The following is a 24,619-nucleotide window of genomic DNA, read 5'->3' as shown; positions in this document are numbered from 1 at the left end:
CAGAATTGATTTCATCCAAATTAGTGCAAAAGGGCAGGAAAATGTTTTCTAGTTTTAGAACTGCTTTCTTCAGTTACTCATCAGGATAGAGGGCAAGGTTTATATTGTTTATTTTATACTAATCTTTACCCTGCCCTTCATCCAAAAAATGCCCCAGACCAGTTTACAGAGCAATACAAAACAATAGAGTCACCGCCCTCAGGGTTATAATCTAAAAAGACAGCACAATGGAGAAATGGTTCAGGAGGAATGAAGAAGTAAGACGATTTGGTTCAAGTTCTTAGTGTCAAGTTCTCTTAACAAACAGCTGGGGTAGAAAAATCCGAAGAGAGGCAGTCACTGGCCTCTCAATTGCAGTGATGAAGCGAGAGGCCCTTCCCTGCTACCGCTTGATGTAATGGCTGCCACCAGGTTGCAATGGTGAGAAAGAGGAACATGATTTCTCAGCTTAATAGATTTTTAATTCTATTAAATATTTTGCTTTATTTCACAGTACTACATTTTGCATTCCTTATGCTATATGCCCTAAACGGCATGGTATTTGTTTACTCACCAAAGCAGCTAACTATGGGCCTACCAATTTCAATAGAGTTTCAGTGAATAAAGAGGGAAGCGTTATACTAAGGAAGTGTGTGTTCTGTCTCAATAAATGCATTCCTTGCAGAGGTTATTTGCAGAAGACAAGCTGACACTAGTGTTTAACTTAAACAATGCTTTTTTATTTAAAAAACATTGTACCACTTTTACTGCTGCAATTCTGAAGGGGTACATGTGTATGTCTGAGTAACGCTTCTAGCAGTTTTTGTAGCGAATGCTTGGTTTATTTTACAACAGTAAAAAGACCGGCATTTTCATGGCAATAAAAATAAAGGCATAACCTTCAAAAACTGGCCAGGTGAATGTTCCAGTAAGTCAAAAAAGAAAAAATAAAAGGGGAAAAAAGAACAGTAGATAAGTTGAAGAAGCCCATGGAACTTGACCAAAATGGATCTGGAGCACATCCTGGCATAGTGACCTAAAAAAATGATCTACGAGTCCCCAGTAATGGGATTGCCTCAGTCAGGAACCCAAGAGATGGCTTTAGCCAAGCCACACTCTCAGCCTCCACTTGCCATATGGGTACAATAGTTACCTACCTTACAGTATTGTTTTAGCGATGACAGCAGGGTATGCTATGTGAAAGCACTTTTCGCTAGCATCATCATCTCATTATTACGGAACTCATGTAGGACCTACAACAAAGTGTTGTTGTGTGGAATGCTCCTGTTCAGGGTTCCAGCCAGACATGCCCAGAATTTCCCAGGATACGCCAATTTCACCACCATTCTGGTTTTCCATCTCCCTTCCTTCAACTGTTAGCCAGAGTTCTGTGGTCACTGATATTCTCAGTTTTCACTGGGCAGTTCTTGGCATTTGCCCCTCTTAAGGCTCCCCCCCCCAAAACCATTCTGCAAACATTGGGGTTTCTTTTCCCTGCCTCCCATCTGCTCCCAGGCATGCTCAAACTTCCCTCTTGCACGTTGATAGTGCTATTTTGGCTAGATAAGGATCAGTACTCCGAGAATTGAGTTCACTATTAATGTATAGAATGTACAGAAGAGAACATGCCCAAGAGTCAGGAACTTTGAATGAAAATTCCAGTCTGATCTACTAAGTCTCATAAAAGCCATATTTACAGTTTACATCCAGTTTCACTATGCTATACCAATGGGTTGCACGCCTTAAATAACATGATTAGTACAAGCTGCATATGGTTTGTATCAAATGGCAAATATTCTTTTCTGCTTCAGATCATGTACTCTTTCAACATTAGTTATGTATTGTCAACAATGAAAAATTCCAAGAGTTTGAGCATGCCAATTATCTCAAGCAACTGATAGCAAATGCCTAAGTTTAGGACCAGGGACACAGAAAAACAAGCAACAAAACACATTCTTTGCACATGAAGCTGGCTTTAGCTCTCCTTTCACCTATTCTAGTTACTTCTCATATTCAAGGCTAAATTTTACAGGACAGTATTCTTTAATGTTTAAATTTGAATGATTCTGTGGTGCGGCTATATTGAGCTAGTTAAGCATCTACAAGGTACACCCCATTACATATCATGGAGGTCCCCAAACACATCTTCATAGACTGAACTTGTGGCCAGACTTCCCTCAAACTGTTTGGACTATTGTATCTCTTCCCCTCGCACCCCAGACCATCCAAGATAATCTTCTGGACTAGGTGGAAGGCATGGTACAACAACTATTTTATCTTCAGCAATGTTTGGAGCACTGTATGAAGACCAACCATGTATAGTTCCTTACCACCTTCCTCCCCGTTCTCCCCACTTCACAATCTCTTACCCCCAAGCCAACCAAGAGTCAATAAACCAGCTTCGTGTCATTCAAGAAACTAACAGCATTTGAAGTGCTACAAATGGACTGAACTTCAGCATCTATTTAAGTCCCAAGACGAGGGGCAAGTAGCATCTCAATTCTGAAACTCTGAAGTTACTTGACTGTATAGTTTGTGTCGCTAGACACAGCCCTAAAAGCACAAAAATTAAGGCAGATGGGAGAGAGAGCAGTATATGGCCTTTATTTTGGCAGAGGCCAACACGTCACCTCCTGGTAGTACCAGCAAAGCACAGAATCTTTAACCAGAAGGGGTCCTCCTTCCTGTTGCAATCACAAAAAACGAAGTACAGTACAAGACCTCGTTGGGAGTGAGAGCTGCAGCCAATTAGTAGCACTTCCTTCGGCATGCCACTTATTGCACATAGACACAAACAGCTGAGGAAATCAGTTAACATGCTTTTTTTTTGGTAGAACAGGAGTTGTTTCTACATTTACATACAGGTGGTTCCATTCCTGACCTGTGTGTGTAAGTGGAGTTTGCATAAGCCCACCCTGCCCCCATTCCACCCCACTTTGGGACCACTTCCGGGTTGGCAGCAATGAGTGTGTGCGTGATCACGTGTCAATCCGATGCACATAAAATGGTCACTGCCTGTACTTGGGCTAATGAACATTATTTACATGTCTGGCTCACTGATAAGCCCCCAGTTAGCCTTTGTATATTTGGGGCTTTTAAAATATTGTTTTTAAATATCATTATGGAAGTTTAAATCTTTTTGCTATTTGAAATCAGCACCCTAGAGTCATTAGCAACTTTTCTTACCCCTTCTCATTGCTGACACCAACGCTGAACCGGGATTATGCCAGTGTCAATGTGATTATGACAGAGTAACACGGCCAGAATTGCCCCTTCGATCTATTACACTTCAAAATGAACTTCCACTGAGGAAAACTGAGCAGCCAGTTTCTTGTTCCGTTTTAAAAATGAAATGGCACAGTAACAAGTGACAAACACACAGACAAAAAGACACTACTAGGCCTGTGCGTGTGTTTAGTTATTTTTCCCCCATCCTTGTTTCAGAACTGCGCATAATGTAAGCCTAAGCATGAGAACCCAAAAGTGAACATGTCAGATGAAATGACAACTCGTTCCCAAGACTAACTGGTTTGCTACGTTCTTAGCAGAAAAGTCACATGCCGCATGCAAAACATGTCCAATTCCAAACTTTGGCAGAATGTCTTTTCTGTATGTAATACAAACATCACTGCAGTTCTAGAATCATGACAGATATTTATTTACAATTTTTACCATAAAAGTATGTTCACCTTAGTGTTGTATCAAAGCTACATTTAAAATTACACATGCATTTCCTCCCCTTTGTATATATATATATATTTAGTTATAAATGCAAACATAAAACACTCAGACAAACCATGGTAAAACATTGCCCACATAAATGTATGTTACAACAGTAGTCACGGTATGACAAGAAAAGAAAACAGTACAAGAATCCCAAGACAACTGAACAGCTTCATCCCCTGAGGAAGTTTGCTCCAAGGCAAAATTTAGATTGGTTTTCCCACAGAGCTCTGAGAATCTGCATCAATATACAGTATTTGCAGACACCAATTCCCTAAATAGTGCCAGATGACAGGTCAGATATTGCAATATAGTTCAGAAAGAGATGTGAGCTGGAAAGTTAAAAAAGAATACACTCTAGCTGCATTTTTAAAACACTACCAAAAAGTCCATTGAAAAAACAGCAAAAGACATCATTATTGCTGAATAAGGGTATGGGGGCAAAATTATAGAGATGTGGAAAAAAAAATAGTGACCAAAAAGCCTAATGAGAGACATCTGTAGTGGAAAGAAGAGAAATGCCAGGGGACTGGGGAACAAATAAGAGCTTGGCGGCTCTTGTCACCTCTTGTTTACCATTTTGGCAATAGAGTTTTACAACAAGCATTGTGGAAAGCTGCCAAATTGCAGATTGTTTCCTATAGTTAGAGCTGCTTTGAGCTTATCTTTGCTGCCTAGCAAAAAATCATTTGATAAAGGACCTTAATCCTTCCTTTCTCCACGGAATGAACACTGTGCAAACTGCATTAACAGGACTATCTTATCTAACGTGAGACGGGGCATGGGAGATGAAGTGGGGAGTGCTGGTTATTATTTATTAAACAGAGTTTAATCTGGGGTGTGTGTGGAATTTTGACTGCTTATTTGTTTAAATTTCATTGTGCCTAGAAATTCTGAAATATTTCTACAGTCCTACAATTGTGAGTGAAGACATGACAGGTTTCATTCTGCACACAAGCCATGGTGCCATTTTGCGGTGAACAGAATGCATTAAATTGAGCCAAGAGGCAAGCATGGAAATGTTGATACATATGAGAGTGAAACGTATTTAAACCGAACTCTCTCTCTTGAATTTGTCTTCAGCAAATAAAATAAGGTCACCATCTTTATGCCAAGCAACTAGTGATAGTGAAACAGTGGAAGTAAAAAATAAATGTGCACATATTAAATTCTCTCTGCATTGAAACCTGAGAAATAAGGTGCAGTGTTTGTTACATGTCACAGGGGATCTATTGTCCTCCTTTTACATGTAAAAAAGTTAAGAACAGATGAAGCAGAAGATGTGTGACATTTGTCTTCAATATGACCTCTTGCTTTTGATGTTTTTTGTTTGCAAAAACATATTGAAATATCTGGCCAATACTAGCATTGAATGAATGATAATGCAAAGGCGATCAAGTAACTGGAAACTTTTTTTAAAAAGCAGTAAGAGACCCACATTAAAAAAACATGAAGAAACAAGAGACCAGTATTGATGTCAGTGAGACAAATTTAAATGAGCCAGAAACATGCATTGTTAAGAATTCATGTATTTCATTTGCAACATGGTGTAGTCACATCAATGTACCTCACTTTTTTAAAAAAATGTTAACAACAAAAAAGATGGTCTCATATTAATGAACTTCTGTTCCACCACTGTTCAAGGGGAAAGGCAGAAGTATCCCCAAGTATCTTTTATAGATACCACATTTGGGGTTTTTTTTTCTAGCACAGCAGTAAAGGTTGCAGCCTCTCTAGACAAAAATCCTACCTGTGTTTTTTGATGCCATTTGACAGAGTCTCTCCAGTTTTACAGGTCTTTTCTCCAGACATGTCAGACGTTATAGTGTCACTAGAATCCACGCTGTCTTCTAATGAGTAAGTTGTCACAGTTTCAAATCCACTCAATGATTTTTCGGATTCTGAATCTGTAAGACAGATGAACGCCAAATGAGACACACTTCAGGCTAGCCTTTCGCAGGCTAATGGACACCTCCTTTGCACAGCGTAATGAAACTTAAGTAGCCTATGGTGTACTGATGACAGCATTTGTCCAGTGAAAACTTAGTACAAGTAGAGACTGAGTCTCTGAAAGAACATGGGTGAGCAAATTGTTCAGCGCCAAGGATTATACAAAGATGGGAATGTGAGCAGGGACAGACAAGTACAGGGTACCAGCAAAACATCTTACCAACTCCTAAACTTAGGCCTGCTACAGGTGCAATATTAGCCTATCCTTTAACCATACTTATTGGAATCAGGGTTAAGATACGAGTTCCTACACAACTCTTTGTTTCATAGTTTTAATATGAGAATCCAGCCTTTTCCTCTAGGTGTGTTGTTTAATTCCTGTGCTACTAGTTAAATTTAACACCAGGTATTCTCCTGAGTTAATTTTTTAAAAAAATGTACATCAAGATTTTTCAAACTAATATGCCCCAACAATAAAGGATAAAAACATAGTGAAACACAGCTGGACACATTAAAGCAAATATACTCACCAGCAAGTCCAACCCAATGAGGAAAGGGAAAAAAAATTTCTTACCAACTATGGTAAACATGGTAAATGAGCACAACGTGCATTCGTATTGGTTACACACATAACAATCCTTTGAAAAAAACTCAACAAGGACCGGCATTTCTCTGAATCATACCCATCTGGCAGATGCCCAGGATTTCCATTATCAGCTGCATCTACACATTACTATAAGTTCCATGACCTTCCTTCACCCAAATGGGTAGCAAAGCCAACTAGGCAATGCTATTCAGGGCCAGTGGAACTCTATTTTTAAATGTGGAGTACGAAATCTCACCAACTGTGTATGTGTGTGTGTGTGTGTGTGTGTGTGCGCGCGCGCATGCGCGTACACACACACACACATTCAGATTTGCATTTGCTATTTTAAACACATTACTTGTACTTTTACCAGCCATAAGGGAGAAGGAGGTGGTATCTAAAGAGCTTAGAACCCACCACCAACAATCCTAGGCTTCATAGAACATATTTTCCCCAGACACTGAGGGCGTGTTTTTTCTTCCAGTGTCTGGCAAAACCCAGTTTAGTCACTTACTTTCTATCCCAGCTACAAACACAGAAAAGGAACTGAGGACAGCACATAGACCTTTTGCATAAATGTTTACAGTTTGTGCTATAAACAAATCTGATCAAAGCAAACACTATGTTTGCATGGATGGCAATGCAAAATTTCAAGAGCTGGAATATATTGGCTGTTTTTTATGTATGGATATTAACAGTCCAAGACACTTGGAGACATGGAACTCAGGATGGAAGCAGATTCTTCAGATCATGAAACTGGCTCATAACCTTCCCTTTACAGTCAGTTATTCCTAGTGTTAGATACCAAAATGTACAGGAGAGTTCTCTTGCTACATTTTAATACTTATGTGGTGCAGATATTAGCTAGCTAGCTGTCTACTAGGTAAGTCCTATTATACCAAACATGCAGTCTTCTTTTTTTTTTAAGGCAACTAGCTGCTGAGCAAGCTGTTCTGTAAGGCACAAGTGAAGCTTTACAGGTTAATTATGGTGCACAGGAAACCATTCAGGTAATACAAGAGACCTTAGGGTTGCATAATTCCTGATCTCCTCACAGACATCCCAAGTTGACAGGGAGCTTTACTTTTCAAAAGAGTTTGCTATCGTGGATATAAGATTGTAAACAGACTCTTCCTATCCACTTACAGAAGGCCAGCATAACAAGGCAAACCTATTAATTTAGGTAAGTCCGTAAAACAAGGGATTTGTATGGTTCCAGGTGACCTGCCAATTGTAAAGTCTCACAGCAATTAATTAAAACTGCAGCTTACAAGGCCCATAATACACAGTTTCAAGTGAAAACAAATAGCCTACATTTCTCCTCTCTCTTAGAGCCAAGCTTATTTTTTATTTTTTATTTTTGCTTTATCTGCCCAAGATGATTGTTTTCTTGTGAATTTTCAATCCCTTTCATACAAGGGAACTGTCCTTATTCCCACCCAGTTATTTTCTTTGGTTCAAGCAACTGTAATATCCCTGAATAATAGCATTTCAGTAATCGACAACTTGGTGCAGTATTCAAATTTGATCATGTTATCAAACTTCACAAACAAATGAGAAATTACATTCCCTTGAAACAGCAGCACTAAGATGGAGTCCAACCCCCCCACTCGCCGCCCCGCCCCCCGCAAGGGAGGCACAAAGCATATCAGACATGTAGTTTTACCAGAGGAGCTTTAGATGTTCTATTAGGATACAAGTGCACAAATTCTGGCTTAGACATTTATATTAACATCTGTATGTATCCTAACAACACAGCCAGATGGGCAGGGTATAAATAACAATAATAACCTATATCCCAGACAACCTTGTTCTTCCACCAGATTGGTTTCCTTAAGTTCTGATAGATTTTACCTTCTGGCACAGTCACTAAATTTGTCTGTGTTATATTTCTACATATCAGAAGACACTTATGGTATGCATGCACACATTAGGAGCAGCTGTGTTGTCTTTCGGGTTCCATGAAAGGCCTTTGATAAATAATTTTCACAAGACAATTTAATGCTCAGAAACAATCATCAACAAGACAAATGGCTACTAGGCAGACCATAGCCTCTTGCTTAACGACATTTTCTCACTGCCTGTAGAGAAGTAACACACAGAAGGTTCTTAAGCAAGCTAGCCAAACCACGCATTCTCTCCAGCATTTCTTCACCTTGGTGAGGGGTTTTGTTGGTGGCAAAACCTCTCTCAAATCCTTTGGTAGCTTAATAAAGTTTACAAAAGGGAAACTGCATTCAGTTTCATTTATGGCTTCCACTCAATTGATCAGCATGCAGATTCCAACCCATATTGTACCCCTCATTCTCAGAGAACAGGCTTTTTCCTTCAGTCATTATCCAAAAATAGGAATCAAATAAAGAGGTCTGGTTCTTATTTTCTGCAGAGGACACATTATACATGGTCAAGACAACTACTTGTCCATTCTAAGATGACCCTGAAATCCTAGCCAGCTGAATGGTTTCAGTAGCAGAAACCTATTTGAACACCTAGTTTATTACAGCGCATTTCTCCTCACAACAGTGCAATTCAATTTAATCTAATGCATTTTGGTCAGGCAAGCTAGAAATTGTGTGTATTATGTTTTAATCTGTTTTTAGACACTGAACATGGGTTTTTAAAGTGCTACTTCTCCTGAGCCTGCACCAACCACATTTTTGTTTTTGAATCATGATCTAAATTCCTTTTTCATTAGCTTGTCCTTGTCTGTAGATGGAAAGGCAAGAGAGAGATGGCAAAAAGCAGCCAGGCTAGGAGTGACCATGGCTCTTATAAAAATCGGGCTCTACTGTATATAAACCAAGATTTACATACCTACTACTTATAGAGTAAACAATTCATTACTCCAAATCCAGTTACAGCTGTTTGCACCCAAATCTTGCTACTTTTGCCCCTTTCAACATATTCTTCCTAACCAGATTCAAAATTTATACTGCAAACTACTTGTGACAGGATAGGCCTTTTCTTCTGTTCATTACTCTGAGAAGTCAAGGTGTGTGTATATATGCATATGTTTATACATAAACACACAAATATACACACACCCTTGACCCTGGTCTTTTAAAGAAAAAAAACCCACACATTTTAGTTTTCTATGTCACACACTTACCTGAAACAGCATCATAGAACTGTTCCTCACTAAAGATGCTCAGAGGTGGTGACCCTTTGACCAGTGACTGCTCTAATTCATGGTGTTCAGTAGCTAGTGTTTCTAGAGCTTCAGATAAGATCTTGTTTTTCTCTTGCTCATGCTCCAGTTTCAGATTCCTCACCTATAAGTAGAAACATGTATGAATAAAATCTCATCTCTCCCAAGAACGTGAAACTCAAGGCTATTTCAAGAATAGGCTCCAGTTTGCTAACTAAACCATGTCAACAAGCTCAGAGAAGTGGATTAAGATGACCAGGGAACTTCTGCACTCGCCATGAAGTTTTGTCTCACCATTTTAATGTGTCACAGAATAGGAAAGCTTACAAAAATAATTTGTCTAAGCAAAAATTGGCAACTAAAACTGAAGGCGCTATGAAAGACAAAGCAAGTTTCCTACTAATCAGTTAATGCAACTTTTGTATAATTCATGGAACTGCTAGTATTAGCTTGGGGGTAACACAACAGGCTCTTCTAAGTCTATGATTCTATGAAGTTCAGTTAGTCCTGAATGCAGCTCCTTAGCTATTGGCAACTCTAAGTATATTATGTCATTATTACTGAGCTCCACTGACAGGCAGTTTCTTTCCCGGTTTTATTTAACATATTGGTACTGACTTTAAAACCAAAAAATGATTGGCCTAGGATCCCTCAGAAAGCCTTCTGGCATTATCAGTCTTCTAATACATTGTGGTCTATAGTGGTGGCTCTGTTTCAAATTCCTTTACAATGATTTATTTACAATGCTATATTTCTATACTGCCTTTCATCAGGATTCCAGGGAGGTTTGCATTATTCACATTAAACAAAAATAAATTTTACAACAGTGACAAAACCAATTACCATAAAAGCACTGTTTTTCTGCAGCAGCACAGTATGTCAATGATAACTGGTGTCACCTACCAACCTAATTTACCCCAAGACCTAGGTGAAAAGATGGGTGTTAAAGACAACAGTGAAACTCCACTAACAAAGGCACTCTATGCACCTCCAAGAGGAGGGAGGGAGTTCCATAAACAGAGTGCCACCACAGAGAAGGCCCTGCAGATTCAAATTAGAATGTTCATAAATCAGGCCATTCTTTGCAGCAGTGTTTTCCTTGAGTGTTCTACAAGACAGGCTCACCGTGTGAAGTCTATTATGGAATTAAAGGAAAATTGACGGTACATTCATTCATTCATTCATCCATTTATTAAATGTGTATACAACCCTTTTTATTAAATGTGTATACAACCCTTCATCTGAAGATCACAGGGCAGTTCACAAGATAAAAATACAAAACGAAAACACAAAATACATAGTAAAACCAAAGCAAAATAAACCAATAACACCCTCTTCCACAGACACATTTAAAAGGTCACAGAATGTTAATCAGCAAAACGCCTGGTTAAAGAGAAAAGCTTTCATCTGGCGCCTAAATATATGTAATGAAAGCACCAGGCAAGCATCACTGAGGAGACCATTCAACAAATGAGGTGTCACCTCAGAAAAGGCCCATTTCCATGTTGCCACCCTCCATATCCCCCTTTCTGTCCCTAATATTTTGTAAGAACAGCTGTATGAGCAGAATGGCAGGATTGTGCCCATCATACAGGCCAAGTCTGATTTATTTGAAGCCCTATATTTCTGTATACGGTACTTCACATGTTTCATATCTACAGCAGCGAACTAGAGATACCGTATTTTTCGCCCCATAGGACGCACCGGCCCATAGGATGCACCAAGTTTTTTGGGGGGGAAATAAAGGGGGAAAAATTATTTCCCCCCCAGGCGCTTGTGGGGCCGGCAGCGGGATGACGCACTGTGCCTCCCAGCTGTTCCCGGAGCTTGCGGGGCAGGCAGCGGGGAGAAGCGCTCTTTTCCCCACTGCCCGCCTGCAGACCAGGTCCGGGGACAGCGGGAAAACGCGCTGCGCCTCCCAGCTGTCCCCAGAGCTTGCGGGGCAGGCAGCGGGGAGAAGCGCTCTTCTCCCCGCCGCCCGCCTGCAGACCAGGTCCGGGGACAGCGGGAAGACGCGCTGCGCCTCCCAGCTGTCCCCGGAGCTTGTGGGGCAGGCAGCGGGGAGAAGCGCTCTTCCCCCCGCCGCCCGCCTGCAGAACAGGTCCGGGGACAGCGGGAAGACGCGCTGCGCCTCCCAGCTGTCCCCGGAGCTTGCGGGGCAGGCAGCGGGGAGAAGCGCTCTTCTCCCCGCCGCCGGCCTGCAGAACAGGTCCGGGGACAGCGGGAAGACGCGCTGCGCCTCCCAGCTGTCCCCGGAGCTTGCGGGGCAGGCAGCGGGGAGAAGCGCTCTTCTCCCCGCCGCCCGCCTGCAGACCAGGTCCAGGGACAGCCGGAAGACACGCTGTGCCTCCCCGCTGTCCCCTGACCTTGTGGGGCTGGCGCTGCGGCTCTCCTGAAGCCTGGAGAGCGAGAGGGGTCGGTGCACACCAACCCCTCTCGCTCTCCAGGCTTCAGCGAAAGCCTGCACTCGCCCCATAGGACGCACACACATTTCCCCTTCATTTTTGGAGGGGAAAAGTGCGTCCTATAGGGCGAAAAATACGGTATATGTGCAATACTGATGAAACTTAGTATGAGAAGTTAAAGAAGCAGCTACAGCTTTGAACACGAGGCTGAAACTGGGGAGGCAATGCCCAATTTAATATCATCCTCCACCCAAATAAACTTCCATGACTGAAAGACTGCTCATAGTCATTACAGAGTCATTTAAAGTGAATTAACCCTTAAAATTATAGTTTTCTAATTAACATTGTGTCTTTAAGGGCAGCTAAAAGTATTATTGTTTATGCTGAAGTAACTTGAACCACCAGTACCAATATGTCTCACAAAATTGGTACTGGTGCACATAAAATATGGGTTGTACCAAATGACAGCTCCCAGTACCACCTCCTATGGCTGTTCCAAAGAGGTTCCCTAATTCTCTGGAACATATTTTGGAGGGGTGTAGAAGGAAAGGGAAGTCATCGCAGAGAGAAAGGGGGAAAGTACAAAAGTACATCTCCTCCTCTGTCTGTGTTAATGGAAGCCTCCTCTGGAGCGAAGGGCCTTCTGTAAGGAGAGGAATACTACCCTGCAATTGTATATTTTTTGCCAACTTTAAACAGAGGGCCTTGATCTATCACCACGTTGTTTCACGTATCGACATAAACCTATTAATTGATTAATTTGGCACTGAAAAAAGTGGCGCTTTAGATCCCCAAATATCACTTTCCCCCCCACATGGTCATATGCTTGAGTCCACAACTCACTGTGCAGAGAAAGTATGTTTTTCCTGTTTGTAGTGCACACTTTGGTCAAAAATGGTAAGGAAAAGGAACTGACCCAGGGAATGAATATATATATATAGAGAGAGAGAGAGAGGAGGAGGAGGAGGAGGAGGAGGAGGAGGAGGAGGAGGAGGAGGAGGAAGAAGAAGATTTAATTAAGAATTACCATGTACCCTGGAAGAGTTACAAAATCTTGGTTCAAATTTCCATGTCAAATAGTAACAAACTGGAGCAAATTCCACTGCTTTACATTATAATTTGCATTCTGCACTTTATCTTATCGCCATCTGGACTGAAGGAGGCAGGAACAGCAACATTCTGGATCTCATGAATTTGGATGTAATGATTGTGAGTATGCTCTTGGCAGCAGGTCTTTTTAAAGATCCAGTTAAAAGATCTCAAGTAGCAGGATTAGAAAACACATTAGCTTGAAAGACTGGAGAGCTGCTGCCAGCCAGAGCACACAATCACCTGGGCTCCAGGCTATTCACTGAATGATCCTCTCAACAGCTGAAAACTACATATTCACTTGCAAAGCTGGGGACATTGAGCTGCATGGCCAGGGCTGTACTAACAGATGCTTTTTATTTGTGGGAAGCCTTTCAACAGTCTCATTCAGTGAACAGTGTGGGCATGACTGCGATAGGATCCATATGCACAAATGCACCATCTTGTCTAACAAGAACAAATCATACACAGTATGCAACTTGTGCATCAAAACCATGAAAAGGGCTGCAAACACAATGCACAAAAAGGGTTTCAAAAACCCAGCAAATGGGTGGGAACTGAAATATTCCTCGCCCTGGGTGCCATTTGGAGTAGGGCCAGCCCTGTAACACATAAGCAAGGCTTATACACTTCCACATCTTTCCAGGGAGTGTGCCAAGTGACATGAAGAGACATCTGCACAACACACAATACTCATACTATTTGGAGCTGGAAATAAATCCCCTAAGGGCCACAATAAATTGGGAAAGATCAACATTCTAGGGATTAATCCATCACCCTGTTTTCCTTCGAAATATTTTTTTTAATGGTCTGCAGCAGTTCAGATGAGGTGAGCTAGATATTTGGAGTTGCACTTGAGATTTCCCTTTATAAGTGCTTGAAGTCTCTTATGGGACCTTCAAGTAGGCAATAAATAACAGCCTTTCGTTCTAGAAGAATGAGGGATGGGCTAACATAATCATAGGCAGCATTGTTGTAATGTTTAAAGTTTGGAGCAAGTTCGTCTTTGCATAGAACTTTGCTACCCTGTGTTTTCCAGTGTTGCATAAGAAAAAGAAATAAAATATGAGAAAGAGGGGAGAAAACGGAAAGCGAGAATGAGTTGTCTCTGTCCACAAGGACCTTACAATTAAAAATTGTAGTTGGGATGGTAGCAAGGGATGAATGGGAACAAATATACCCTAGCTACACCTTCTTAAGCTTGGTTACAGTGGAGGGGAAGGGGTTAATGGGTTTAGTTTAGCTGCCACTCAGATCTAGTAGTACCCAGTGAATGGTGGGCCAAAGACCCATAGTTCCCACAGGGTCCACTGCACATCAGCACTACTTTTCAGCCCCATTCACCCAGGCTGTGCATGTCATAATTTCCTACACCAAAGCAATACCCGTGTAGGTAACTCAGCATGAGTAAAAGTGGGCGTAAGACAGCAGTCCCCTACAACATAAGAAGAGACATAAAGGTCCATTTAATCAAGTGAGCATTTTCCCACAGCCTGATTTTGCAACCTGGCACTAGCCTAAAGGTGACATACCTCACCTGCTGTTTACCCAACACCAAGAGATACAAAAAGGTAGACTGTCTCAGAACCTGGAGGTTCTATTTAACTATCATGAACACAACCACCACTAGACCAACCTTAAAAAAAAAAAAAGATTCAGTAGGTAGCCCCCCTATTCTCCTCACAGAGTTACAATGTGCAGAGTAGGTTATCCATCCTCAGGGAACTCAGAACTGTAGTTCTCTGTAGCTCTAAGGGGTGTCCTAACAGCTCTTTGAACCCTTAACAAACTACACCTCCCAGAATTCTTTGGGGGAAGCCATGACTGTTTAAAGTGGTACAATGCTACAGTACTTTAAACGTACCTTGCAGATGGCGCGATAGTTTCCAGAAAACTGTGGATTAAGTAGAAGCACTGCAGCAAATAATAAAACCAGCCAAGCATCACTCTTTTAAGAAGTAATATGCTTCCCACAAAGGAATAAACAGAATTAAGTTATGAAAAATTTAACTTCAATTTTAAATACATTTATTTGTAAGAACCCTGAAAACCAATAGGGCTTAACTTCCAAGGGCATAGCAGTTTGTTAGGTTACTACTGAATTTCACTCACGTCTCAGACTTCAAGTAAATTAGTCAGTTTTAGTTTCAGTGTCCTCATTTCATACCTTCAAATTAAGATTAAGATCTGTATGTACTGCATTTTAAAGCCAAAGCATATCCTTTGTTCTACAGAACACACACCTGACAGGAAGCTTACCTGTATCTATGTGCTACTATAGTGATATGGCTGAAAACGCCTCAATGTCAATATTGAACATCTCTTTGGAATTTGCAAAGACTGAAATACAACAATACCAACTTCTATGAAACTATAAAAGCAATGCTGTCAGTGAAGTAATACCACAAACTATAATTTTACTTGCATCCTCTACTTAAGCTTCAATTTATTTATTTTTAAGGAGCCCCCACTACTAAAAAAATGTCCAGAACTCAGTTCTGAGAACTGACTTATGTTTTAACACACAGGCATTTTTAAAGGTTCATTGACACAGCGAAGAGGAATGCATTCCAATGTCAGAAGGAAGCCATTAAACTTTCAGCATCAGAAAACAAAGCACCAGAAACTACAAACTTTTCAGCTTTATAGCACAAGCTACCAGGGTCAGGGGATGATGGAACAGATTTTGAGCCTAGTAGAGCGGCAAAGCCTGGCAGCATGTCCTTCCCATGGTGGCAGAATCCCAGATCAGTCCCTCCTGTCCTTGCACCTTCCATCTCTTCCTCAAGAATATTTCCCCACAGATACGTAATGCCAAAGAAAAAAACACACACAAGACCTGCATGCCCCGAGAAACATACCGTTCCAGCTCGTTTGTTGTGCTCCACACCTTGACACACACACACGGTGAATCCTAGGAGCTGCTGGCAAAGGTCGTCTTGCGTTGCAAGCTGCCCAGCCGGAGTCCTCTCCTCCCGCCTGTCACCAGGGCATTGTTGACCTCGCGCGCAGCCCTGCAAGGTCTCGGCTGCTGCTGCTGCTGCTGCTGCTGCTGCTGCCGCCTCAGTCACCTTCTCGTTTTTCTAGTCCGCTCTCCAAATCGGCGCCGCTATTGCAACTGCACCAACGCCTCTGCAGGGCTTATCGCGAGAGCCAAGCGGGTTCCCCCCACGCCCGGGGACAGTTTGCAGGCTCGCAGCTCCCGAGCAGGGAAGGCTTTCAAGAGGCGTCCCGGCCGAACAACAACAACAACAACAACCAAGGATAGCGGCGATACAAGCCAGCAGGCGCAGCACCAGCTTAATTAGGACGCCGGCGCTTTCCCTGCACCGACTGCTGCAAGCAGCAAGCAAAAAAAGCCCTTGACTCAGAAGCGCTGCTCGTCGGCTTCTGGAGGGCCAAATTGGGGCGCCCCCACGCGGTCCCCGCGCCTCCTGGAGTTGGCCAAGACAGACGCGGGAGTCGGAGAGGGATGGTGGAGGAGAAACGGAAGCCGCTCCTCCGCCCGCACTTCAGGACGATGCAAGGGAAAGGGGAGCCAAGCCTTCGCCGGAGCTGCAAACCCGTTAACCCAAGTCCTGACTCCAGTTCCTGCTGGGTCCTAAAGAGTGGGAAGGGGAGCATGTGTGCAGCAAACCACACGGAGGCATCCTGCTTGCTGCGAAAATATTTCTCTCTTCCACGAAGACACGCATTACAGTTGAAGCCTAAGTGCAACTTTTGTCAAAAAGAGGGCTTGCCAAGGAATACTACTACTGCGGTTCTAATCCCGTTTACCTGAGATTAAGCCCCACTGAATTCAGGAGGATTTAAAAGTGCATGTCTAACCATGTCTATTCGAAATTTTAAGTCCCTTTGAACGCAGGGGGACATACTTCTTCCAGCACGGGTAAATATGCACAGGTTTGAGTCTTCTGAAGGACAGGACAGACAGGACAGACAAGAAAGTGTGTCTTGCCCCACCTTTAACCACAACACGCAATTCAAAAGGCAGCGGGGTGGAGGGGGATGTTTAATTATTTGTTATACCAACTTGAAGTCAGCCATTTTTGTAGAACTCCTATTCCTCACAGTACCGTGACAGGCAAAAATCCAACAGTGAAACTTCTCATTCTTTTACCTTAAGGCCAGAAAATGCTGGACCACTTTAAGTCCTGCCTGTCAATTAAACTGGTAAATGTAGCTGCTCCCCACCCCCCAAAAAAGCAGTTATATATGCTGAGGTTTTTAAAAAGAAAAAAATGAAAAGAAATAAGGTCTTCAAAAAGCAGTGTGGAAAACCACAATTCCATTTTTTTAATTATTTTTTTGGTATGGCTGCTGCTGCAGCAAAAAGAAAGAAAGACAAACAAAACATACACACTTTTTGAGAATTCCGTACGGGTGAGACAACATTTTAATCCCACATGGATTATTGGACCACACACAAAACACTCCTGCTACCCCCTCACCTCACCCCCCAAAATACATTGTATGGGAAGTATCTATGCCAGTACAGTCTAGCAGGTAAAGATAAAGGACCCCTGGATGGTTATGTTGGAATGGGAATCAAACAATGCCTAAATGATGAAGATTAACCCCAGAATCACCACCCAACAAGACATTATGTGACGGCTACACCACTGAAGAACAACTAAATGAGCCTAGGCTTGGCCTACAAACAGTGCTATGAAGCCTAGCAGGCCTCCCCACTAAGCACAATCTTAAACGTATTTACTTGGAAATAAGTCCCATTTTGTGCAACGGCTCCTATTAAACGAGTTTAAGACTGCAGCCTGAGTGACCTAGCTGGATGTTAAATATCCCTGTAATCAGAACCACATTCTCAGGGGGGGGGGATGTAAACGAGTATCTCATTTCCTTCAGAATTTTAATTTTCTATTCATTTTGCGAAACAGAATACAAAATGGTGCTATTTAAAGAAACAACCATCACCAACACATTAATAGATTTATTTCACAAGCGGAGTCACATGGAGCACTCAGCAACGAACTTCATAAGCTAGACGTACATTCTTTCCCCCCAAAAATGTCCTCTGAAGCTATTTTAATAAAAAGAAAGACTCAGGGACAGGTGCCCATCTGATTTCAGTACATTTGTTAATGGGCATGGATGGCAGAAACTGGGTTAGGTACAAAGGGACCCTACACATTTTATAACCCAGTAGTATACAGCTTTTATACTGACCCTGACCACAACAGCTATATTTAGTGTTGCACTTTAATATATGCAATGCTAAGGTCTGAACTATGGCATTAATCAGGTTGTTTGCTTTTGAGTGTGATTTTTACTGCAGAAATGCCAACATGAGGGGGTCTTCTCTGGAGTGGGGTCAATGGGCTTATCCCTTTGCCCCCCTACTGTGGTCCTGCAGCTTAGCATAGCAGTGGTAGGGAGAAGTTTCCATTGGAGCAAGATTGCCTCTCCCCATGCTGTAGTCCTGATCCAGATAACTATCCCAAGATCACTCTGGGGATCTACAATACAGTGGTACCTCGGGTTAAGAACTTAATTCATTCTGGAGGTCTGTTCTTAACCTGAAACTGTTCTTAACCTGAGGTACCACTTTAGCTAATGGGGCCTCCCGCTGCTGCTGCTGCACAGCTGCCATGCGATTTCTGTTCTCATCCTGAAGCAAAGTTCTTAACCCGAGGTACTATTTCTGGGTTAGTGGAGTCTGTAACCTGAAGCGTCTGTAACCCGAGGTACCACTGTAAATATTTTCAAGCAGGAAAACAATTCATTTAAGCTGAACAGCAAATGCAACCTCCACCCTCTCTACAGATTTATGCCATCATTCTGCAAGGCTTATTCCTTATATCCCACACAGAATAATACTCCTTTTTCAACAGCAACAGCAACAACCACACTGCATTCCCCCATTCTTCAAAAATTGACTCCACCTTAATTGCTAGAGAAAGGGAAGTTTTTGTTACACATTCTTTTCCTGGAGGGCATTTCAGAACTTTGGAGTTCCAAATCCAGAATAAGAAACTTTCCTTTGCCCCAGTCAATGGGGAAAAGAGGCACACAAAGACATATATATTTAGTATGGGTAAAATCATCTTGCAACTTGCAGCAAAAGTTAAACAGTGGTTAATAACAGGAAGCTGCATTATACCAAATCAGACCATTGGTCAGCCTAGCTCAGCACTCAGCACTGAGAACATAGCAGCTCTCCCAGGTTTCAAATGGGGAAAACTCCCAGCCCTATCTGGAGATACTGGAATTTGAACCTGGCACCTTTTGCATACAAAGCAGAGGCTCTGCCACTAGACTGTGCGCCTTCCCCTTAATTTTTTTTTTTATACTGCTCAGTATTAATTTAATATATGCTGTGACTATTCAGTGGGAACCTCTGAATATCAGTGTTGTTGAGGAAAGTTTTGGTTTGGGATGCTTGGCTTTGGAGTGCTGCTTAGTCTGTTTCCAAACCAGTACTTCATTGCATTTCAGTTTTATCCCTCACCTTCCTGGCAAAAATCCCATACACAGCTATCTTAATGTTCACTTTAAGTAATATACATTACTTAAGAACACAGTCCAATTGAATAATTACTTAGATGCATTAAGTAATCGCAGGTGCATTTGTAGCCATTATTTGTGAAGTTTAAACTTGCCAAATCCTTCAATCTTCCAACACTTTTTCCTATCTCAAGTGTAACAGGAGAAGACATATGCTCAGATTTTTCACTATTCAAGACTATTTTTGCAGAGCCTACAATGGCTTCACTGTATGGGCTGCATTGTCATGTAACTGGTGCTGCGAGTCACGGTCGGCTCAAGCTTCCTCATTTGCAATACAACTTGCTAAAGGAAAAACAAAGCTGAACTCACATCTACCACCATAAAAACGTTTTAAAATTTAGCCATAACTTTATACAGATTAACGGTGAGCTTTTGCAAGTTTACAATACCGTATAATAGAGCTCAACATTCTATAATGCACCCAATTATCCTTGAAAACAATTTACCTTGAAAACAAATGGCTACACTGTAGCTTTATTTGTCTTCTCATGAGCTTAATTAATTTATAATAAGCAGTGGATTTATGTAAGCACATTAGTAATTTAAGTCCTTGTCATGTGATTCAACCTAAGGGGTTAAATCTCACTTCTGTTCTGTTGCAGCACACCACCACTCAACCTGTTTTATCCCCAACAAGCATTTCAGGTTCCGAAATATCCTCAAACATTTTGCAATGTATCCACTGTCGAAGTCATATGATAGTGAATATTTTTCTTTCATTCATGCTGGAGTTTCAAATCCAGAATAAGAAACTTGGACCTCTCATGTTATTCAGTCTTATTGTAGTGCAGGGGTTGGCAACGTGTGGCCCATGGGCCGGATGCGGCCAACGAAGACCGTTTTACTGGCCCACGAGCTGCCCCAGAACCGAGCCGCCCGCTTGGCGAATCCCCTGCGCACTGCGCTAAACTGGCGCAGCGCGGTGAGGGGACTCACCAAGCGGCACCAGAAATTGCATCTGCGCAGGTACCGGAAACCGCGTCTGCGCATGTCCAGACACCAAAAATTGCTTCTGCACAGGCATGATTTTTGGTGTCTGGGCATGCGCAGAAGCAATTTCCAGCACCGCGGACATGCACAGACGCGATTTCCGGCGTTGCACTACGCCAGTCTGGCCCATGGACAATCTCTGTGGGAGTGATCCGTCCATGGCCGGTAAACCTTGCTGACCCCTGCTATAGTGCATCACAAAAACACTCAGTGACAAGCCAGCATAAGGATGGTAAACAGTACAGTACTAAAAGACCCCAGCCTGCTGGTTTTGGAGATAAGCAACAACAGGCACATGGAAAGTCAAAGGAGGATTCCTCTAGCAACACATTCAGGACCAGCACAACATGGAACATATTTGCTGGTCCCAAGTACTTCATCCTCATCTGTATTTGGGCTGGAAAGACTTAAGGAAAAGTGGGGGTACGTGGAGGCTAAGTTGAAAGTATGCACAATTTGTGACGTTGAACAGCATCTTTACCAATAATGAGTCATGTCTGCATTAGTTTTGAAACTGCTGGCTTTGTGGAACTTGAACCATCTTGGGGAGAGCCTTAATTCTGGTCTAAAACAGACAGGATTTTTGACAACTGAATTCTAGCTGCAGTGAGAACAAAGCTATCCTGCAGATTATAAACACAGTCTAACCCAATGTCAATTCTGTCCCCATTTCCTCTGGTAATACCACTACAGGACCTAACATTAGCCACATCAAGGATCCATTCACCTGTTCATCTTCCAGTTTAGTTGCCACCTACTTGCCAGCAATACCTTCTGCATTCTACACAAGACAAGCAGGTCTATATGAATACAGATCTGACAGAAATAATGACATTAAAAAAAATAATCAGTGGGAGAACACTTCAGTCTCCCAGAGTACTCTACTGCTGATCTGAAAGTTAGTCTCCCCCCCCTTAACAAAGCAACATTAAATAGAAAATTCCATCATGAAACTTCTGAATAAATCTTCAATATATTCTATCTGGGCTTAAATACAGACAAGGGTTTCCTATTCCCCAACATGTTAACAGAGCTAATGTAGGTTGATTGTGATCTTCAATTACAAAGTACACAATGTGGAGATTACATTCTGGCATGAACCCATTGGGTTCAATGGTGGATGGGATTGCCAAAGTCAGTATTCCCAGAACCTGCCCCCTTCCCATCCCTTTTTATTTTAAGCAAATGAATAAATTGCCAAGTTAAATGTGCACAAGTTAAATGTGCATAAGTTGTGGGCTTACGGTTCTGCCATCGTGAATAGTGACTGTGCTGATCTTGCATATATTTAAGCTTTAATTCAGTTGTCTTTTGAGTTTTCTTTTTTGCATTTCATTGGCATTTGACCCCAGTGCTTACAATTCCACCACCTCCCCACCCCCACATATACATATACCTGCCAACCTTCATGCATTTGAGGAAGTTGACTCATCTATGAAAGCTTACACTATAACCTTAAGGAGCCACAATATTTTGTTTTTGCTTCTTCCTGGAAGCAGACTGCACATTCCACCCAATATTTCTTCCACTTCTAATCTTTCTTTCTTTTTATCAACTTGACCAGTGTTCTAGAGTTCTAATATCAATGTCTCTCTGCTGAAACTGCATTTGTTATTTGTGAGAACACTTCAGATGTTTTCTCAGGCTATGAACTTAAGTGACATTGCATTAAATATTTGAAGTTCTTAAATGTCCAAACCAATAGGGAATATTGCTCAGCAATCAGAACTCAAGGCTGCAAAGGACAGAAAAGATCCCATCCAAATGATGTTCTTATGTTGTTCTTCTATAGATACTTGCCATTGTTTTGATTCACAGAGAGTATGTCATATAGAAATACTTACCCCTTCTTGCTTAGTGAAGAGTTTGAGACAATTGCTCAGCGCTTCACAAGTTTCTCTTGATGTTTCAGAAACCCCTTCAGCTTTCTTGAGAAACGAAGTAGGCATTCCTTTAGAAGAAGGGCAGGTAATATATGTGTTACTGTTTTATTCCACCCCACCTTTTGTTGTTGTTTTAGTTCGTGTAACCTACAAAGTTTATTATTAAAACAGTCTCACAGAAGCATGACCCAGAACCTTCATCCATCAGCCATTCTTACATAGGATACACTTGATATCTTTGAGTTGAGAAAAAGGAATGTCTAATTAAAGAACATTTAATTACTTTCTGCTGTAATAAAACCCACAGGTCTTAGTTAGGAGGAAGTACAATTTACTATGAAATTTATGATCACAAGACAGGAGGACAAACCAAGACAGTGCTTTTGATAGGCCACAGTACGACTGCTATTGGACAAGTCCATGGGAATATCTGATCAGTAACCTTTCCTTCATAGCAATTGGATGGCACATTACTACATAACCCCAAATTTGTGTTTCTGGGTCAGCTACCACAACTTCTAAAATCTTGTATCCTCCTTTAATGGTTATAAACTGTTCTTCATTTACAAATGTTGCACAAAATTTTGACAGTCTGAGAGCAATAGAAGTTAGAAACATCTGAACACTGTATGCCTGTATAAGAATTTTGTAAGATGAAGTGCTATTCTAACAGCATTGCAGAAGGTTCAGGTGTTTTGGCAAGAGGACTCCAGAATGATAAGGTTGAGAAGGCTGCTGTCCCCAGTGAATTCTCCATTTCTAAAAATGCATTAGATACTGCCTTGATGCGGAAGGTTTTGCAGCTTAAATGTGCACAATTTTATGAAACATGAGTACTACAATACTTGTCAGGTTTACTTTCTTAAACTAAAAGCTCTAATTTCACATAGTACAGGCAACTCCCCGTTTGCGAGGGGCTTGCATTCCAGCTCATTGTGCTCATTGGCAAAGTGCAAGTAAGTCTACTCCCTTCTGCCCGGGCCCCTTTCGGGGCCAAAAATGGCTTGCACACCGGTGGTTACACACCAATCAAACGCACGCAAAATGGTCGCTGCTTGTATCTAAACCAACCTGCCCCCTCTCTGTGCATATTGAGGGACACACAGAAAGTGGAAGTTAACCTTTTGAAAAATACACATTAAACCGTATCAAAATGTGTGAGTTAAATTACTTGCAAACATCAGGACACAAAAGAGCAAAAATAATGCTGAGTATGAGATCAGCTAACTTTGCACCCATTACTAAGGCCTGATTGAGACATCTGGTCAGACAGAACAGGGGTGGTCCCATATTTACTGAGAAACTAGTTAAGGCTTCCACTTGCTTGGAAAGTGTTTCAAAGCAACAAGAGAGTTCCTTATTATGAACAAAAACAAGTCACCTTGAGAAGTGTCACATGACCTAATTACAGTGAGGAATCCAGAAATCTCTTTATCAAGTCTTTGTTGCCATGACTGTGCAACCTGTGGAGAGGAAACAGATATTTACACTTTCAGAATAACGAATCTTAAAGAGTTTCTTTCCAGTTAAACATGACCTACATCATTATAAAACTTTGTGCCAAACTAGGTGACATATGAGAGATGCCACCACAGATCTCTAATCTAAAGGTACCTTTTTAAGAAAAGAAAAGGAGAAAGAGAAGCAGAAAAGATAGCAGCCATGGAGGAACCATGACTTTTCCCTAAGGAGACAAATATCAGCTTTGGCGGGGATTTACACTGGGGAAATGTCAAGTGTCCCCTCACCGTTCCACAGTCCAAATTCAGGTGTACCTTCATTGCAGTTGCTTGTTCCAAAAACAAAGGGACGGAGATCTGATTACAGATTTCCAATTCTCATCTACTTTGGCCCTCTATTTCAAAAAGAGAGCAGCTGCTCATATTATTTACATGTGAATTTTTACAAAAAAGGTTATCTACAAGTGTTAATCCAGCATTTTTTTAATGTATGGTTTTATTTCTAAAGTGTCACAATATAAAGGACATCCAAGAGCCATAGCAGCTCATTAAAAAATATATATGAAAAAAATGGCTACCCATGAATTTCAGAAGCAACTCTCCTAACTTTCTTTGCTATTTACGAGTTTTACCTTGGCCCTAAAGAGATAAAATAGGTGAAAGGACTTCTTAATGGGCAAACAGGTGGCATAAGCAATTTACTCAAACGTAATAGCATATGCAGTTTACTATAATTCAGAGGCTTGCACACCCTTCTGGATATGTTACATGCCACCTCAATCTCTGCAGCAGAGTAGATTCCATGGGTCCAGGCACAGCAGAGATTGTGGTATCTTTATAATATATGGTTTATTTACCATCTTGGTTAACAACTCATA

At 41.6% G+C, this 24,619-nt stretch overlaps 1 protein-coding gene across 9 annotated transcripts in view; it reads right to left on the bottom strand.

Moving 5' to 3' along the window:
• The window catches only part of OSBPL1A (oxysterol binding protein like 1A), a 158,326-nt gene that overhangs the window by 21,294 nt on the left and 112,413 nt on the right, over positions 1-24,619 (bottom strand). For all 9 annotated transcript variants that reach the window (XM_053396366.1, XM_053396367.1, XM_053396363.1 and 6 more), the window contains 4 exons: positions 23,663-23,744; positions 22,243-22,349; positions 9,348-9,510; positions 5,453-5,609 (listed from right to left, as the gene is read on the bottom strand). In XM_053396366.1, the coding sequence (XP_053252341.1) occupies positions 5,453-5,609; positions 9,348-9,510; positions 22,243-22,349; positions 23,663-23,744 (509 nt within the window). The remainder of the gene's footprint in view (positions 1-5,452; positions 5,610-9,347; positions 9,511-22,242; positions 22,350-23,662; positions 23,745-24,619) is intronic.

The sequence above is a fragment of the Podarcis raffonei genome, chromosome 7 (assembly GCF_027172205.1).
Source record: "Podarcis raffonei isolate rPodRaf1 chromosome 7, rPodRaf1.pri, whole genome shotgun sequence".
In the NCBI taxonomy this organism is placed as follows: domain Eukaryota; kingdom Metazoa; phylum Chordata; class Lepidosauria; order Squamata; family Lacertidae; genus Podarcis; species Podarcis raffonei.
This window is presented reverse-complemented; position numbering and strand designations above follow the sequence as displayed.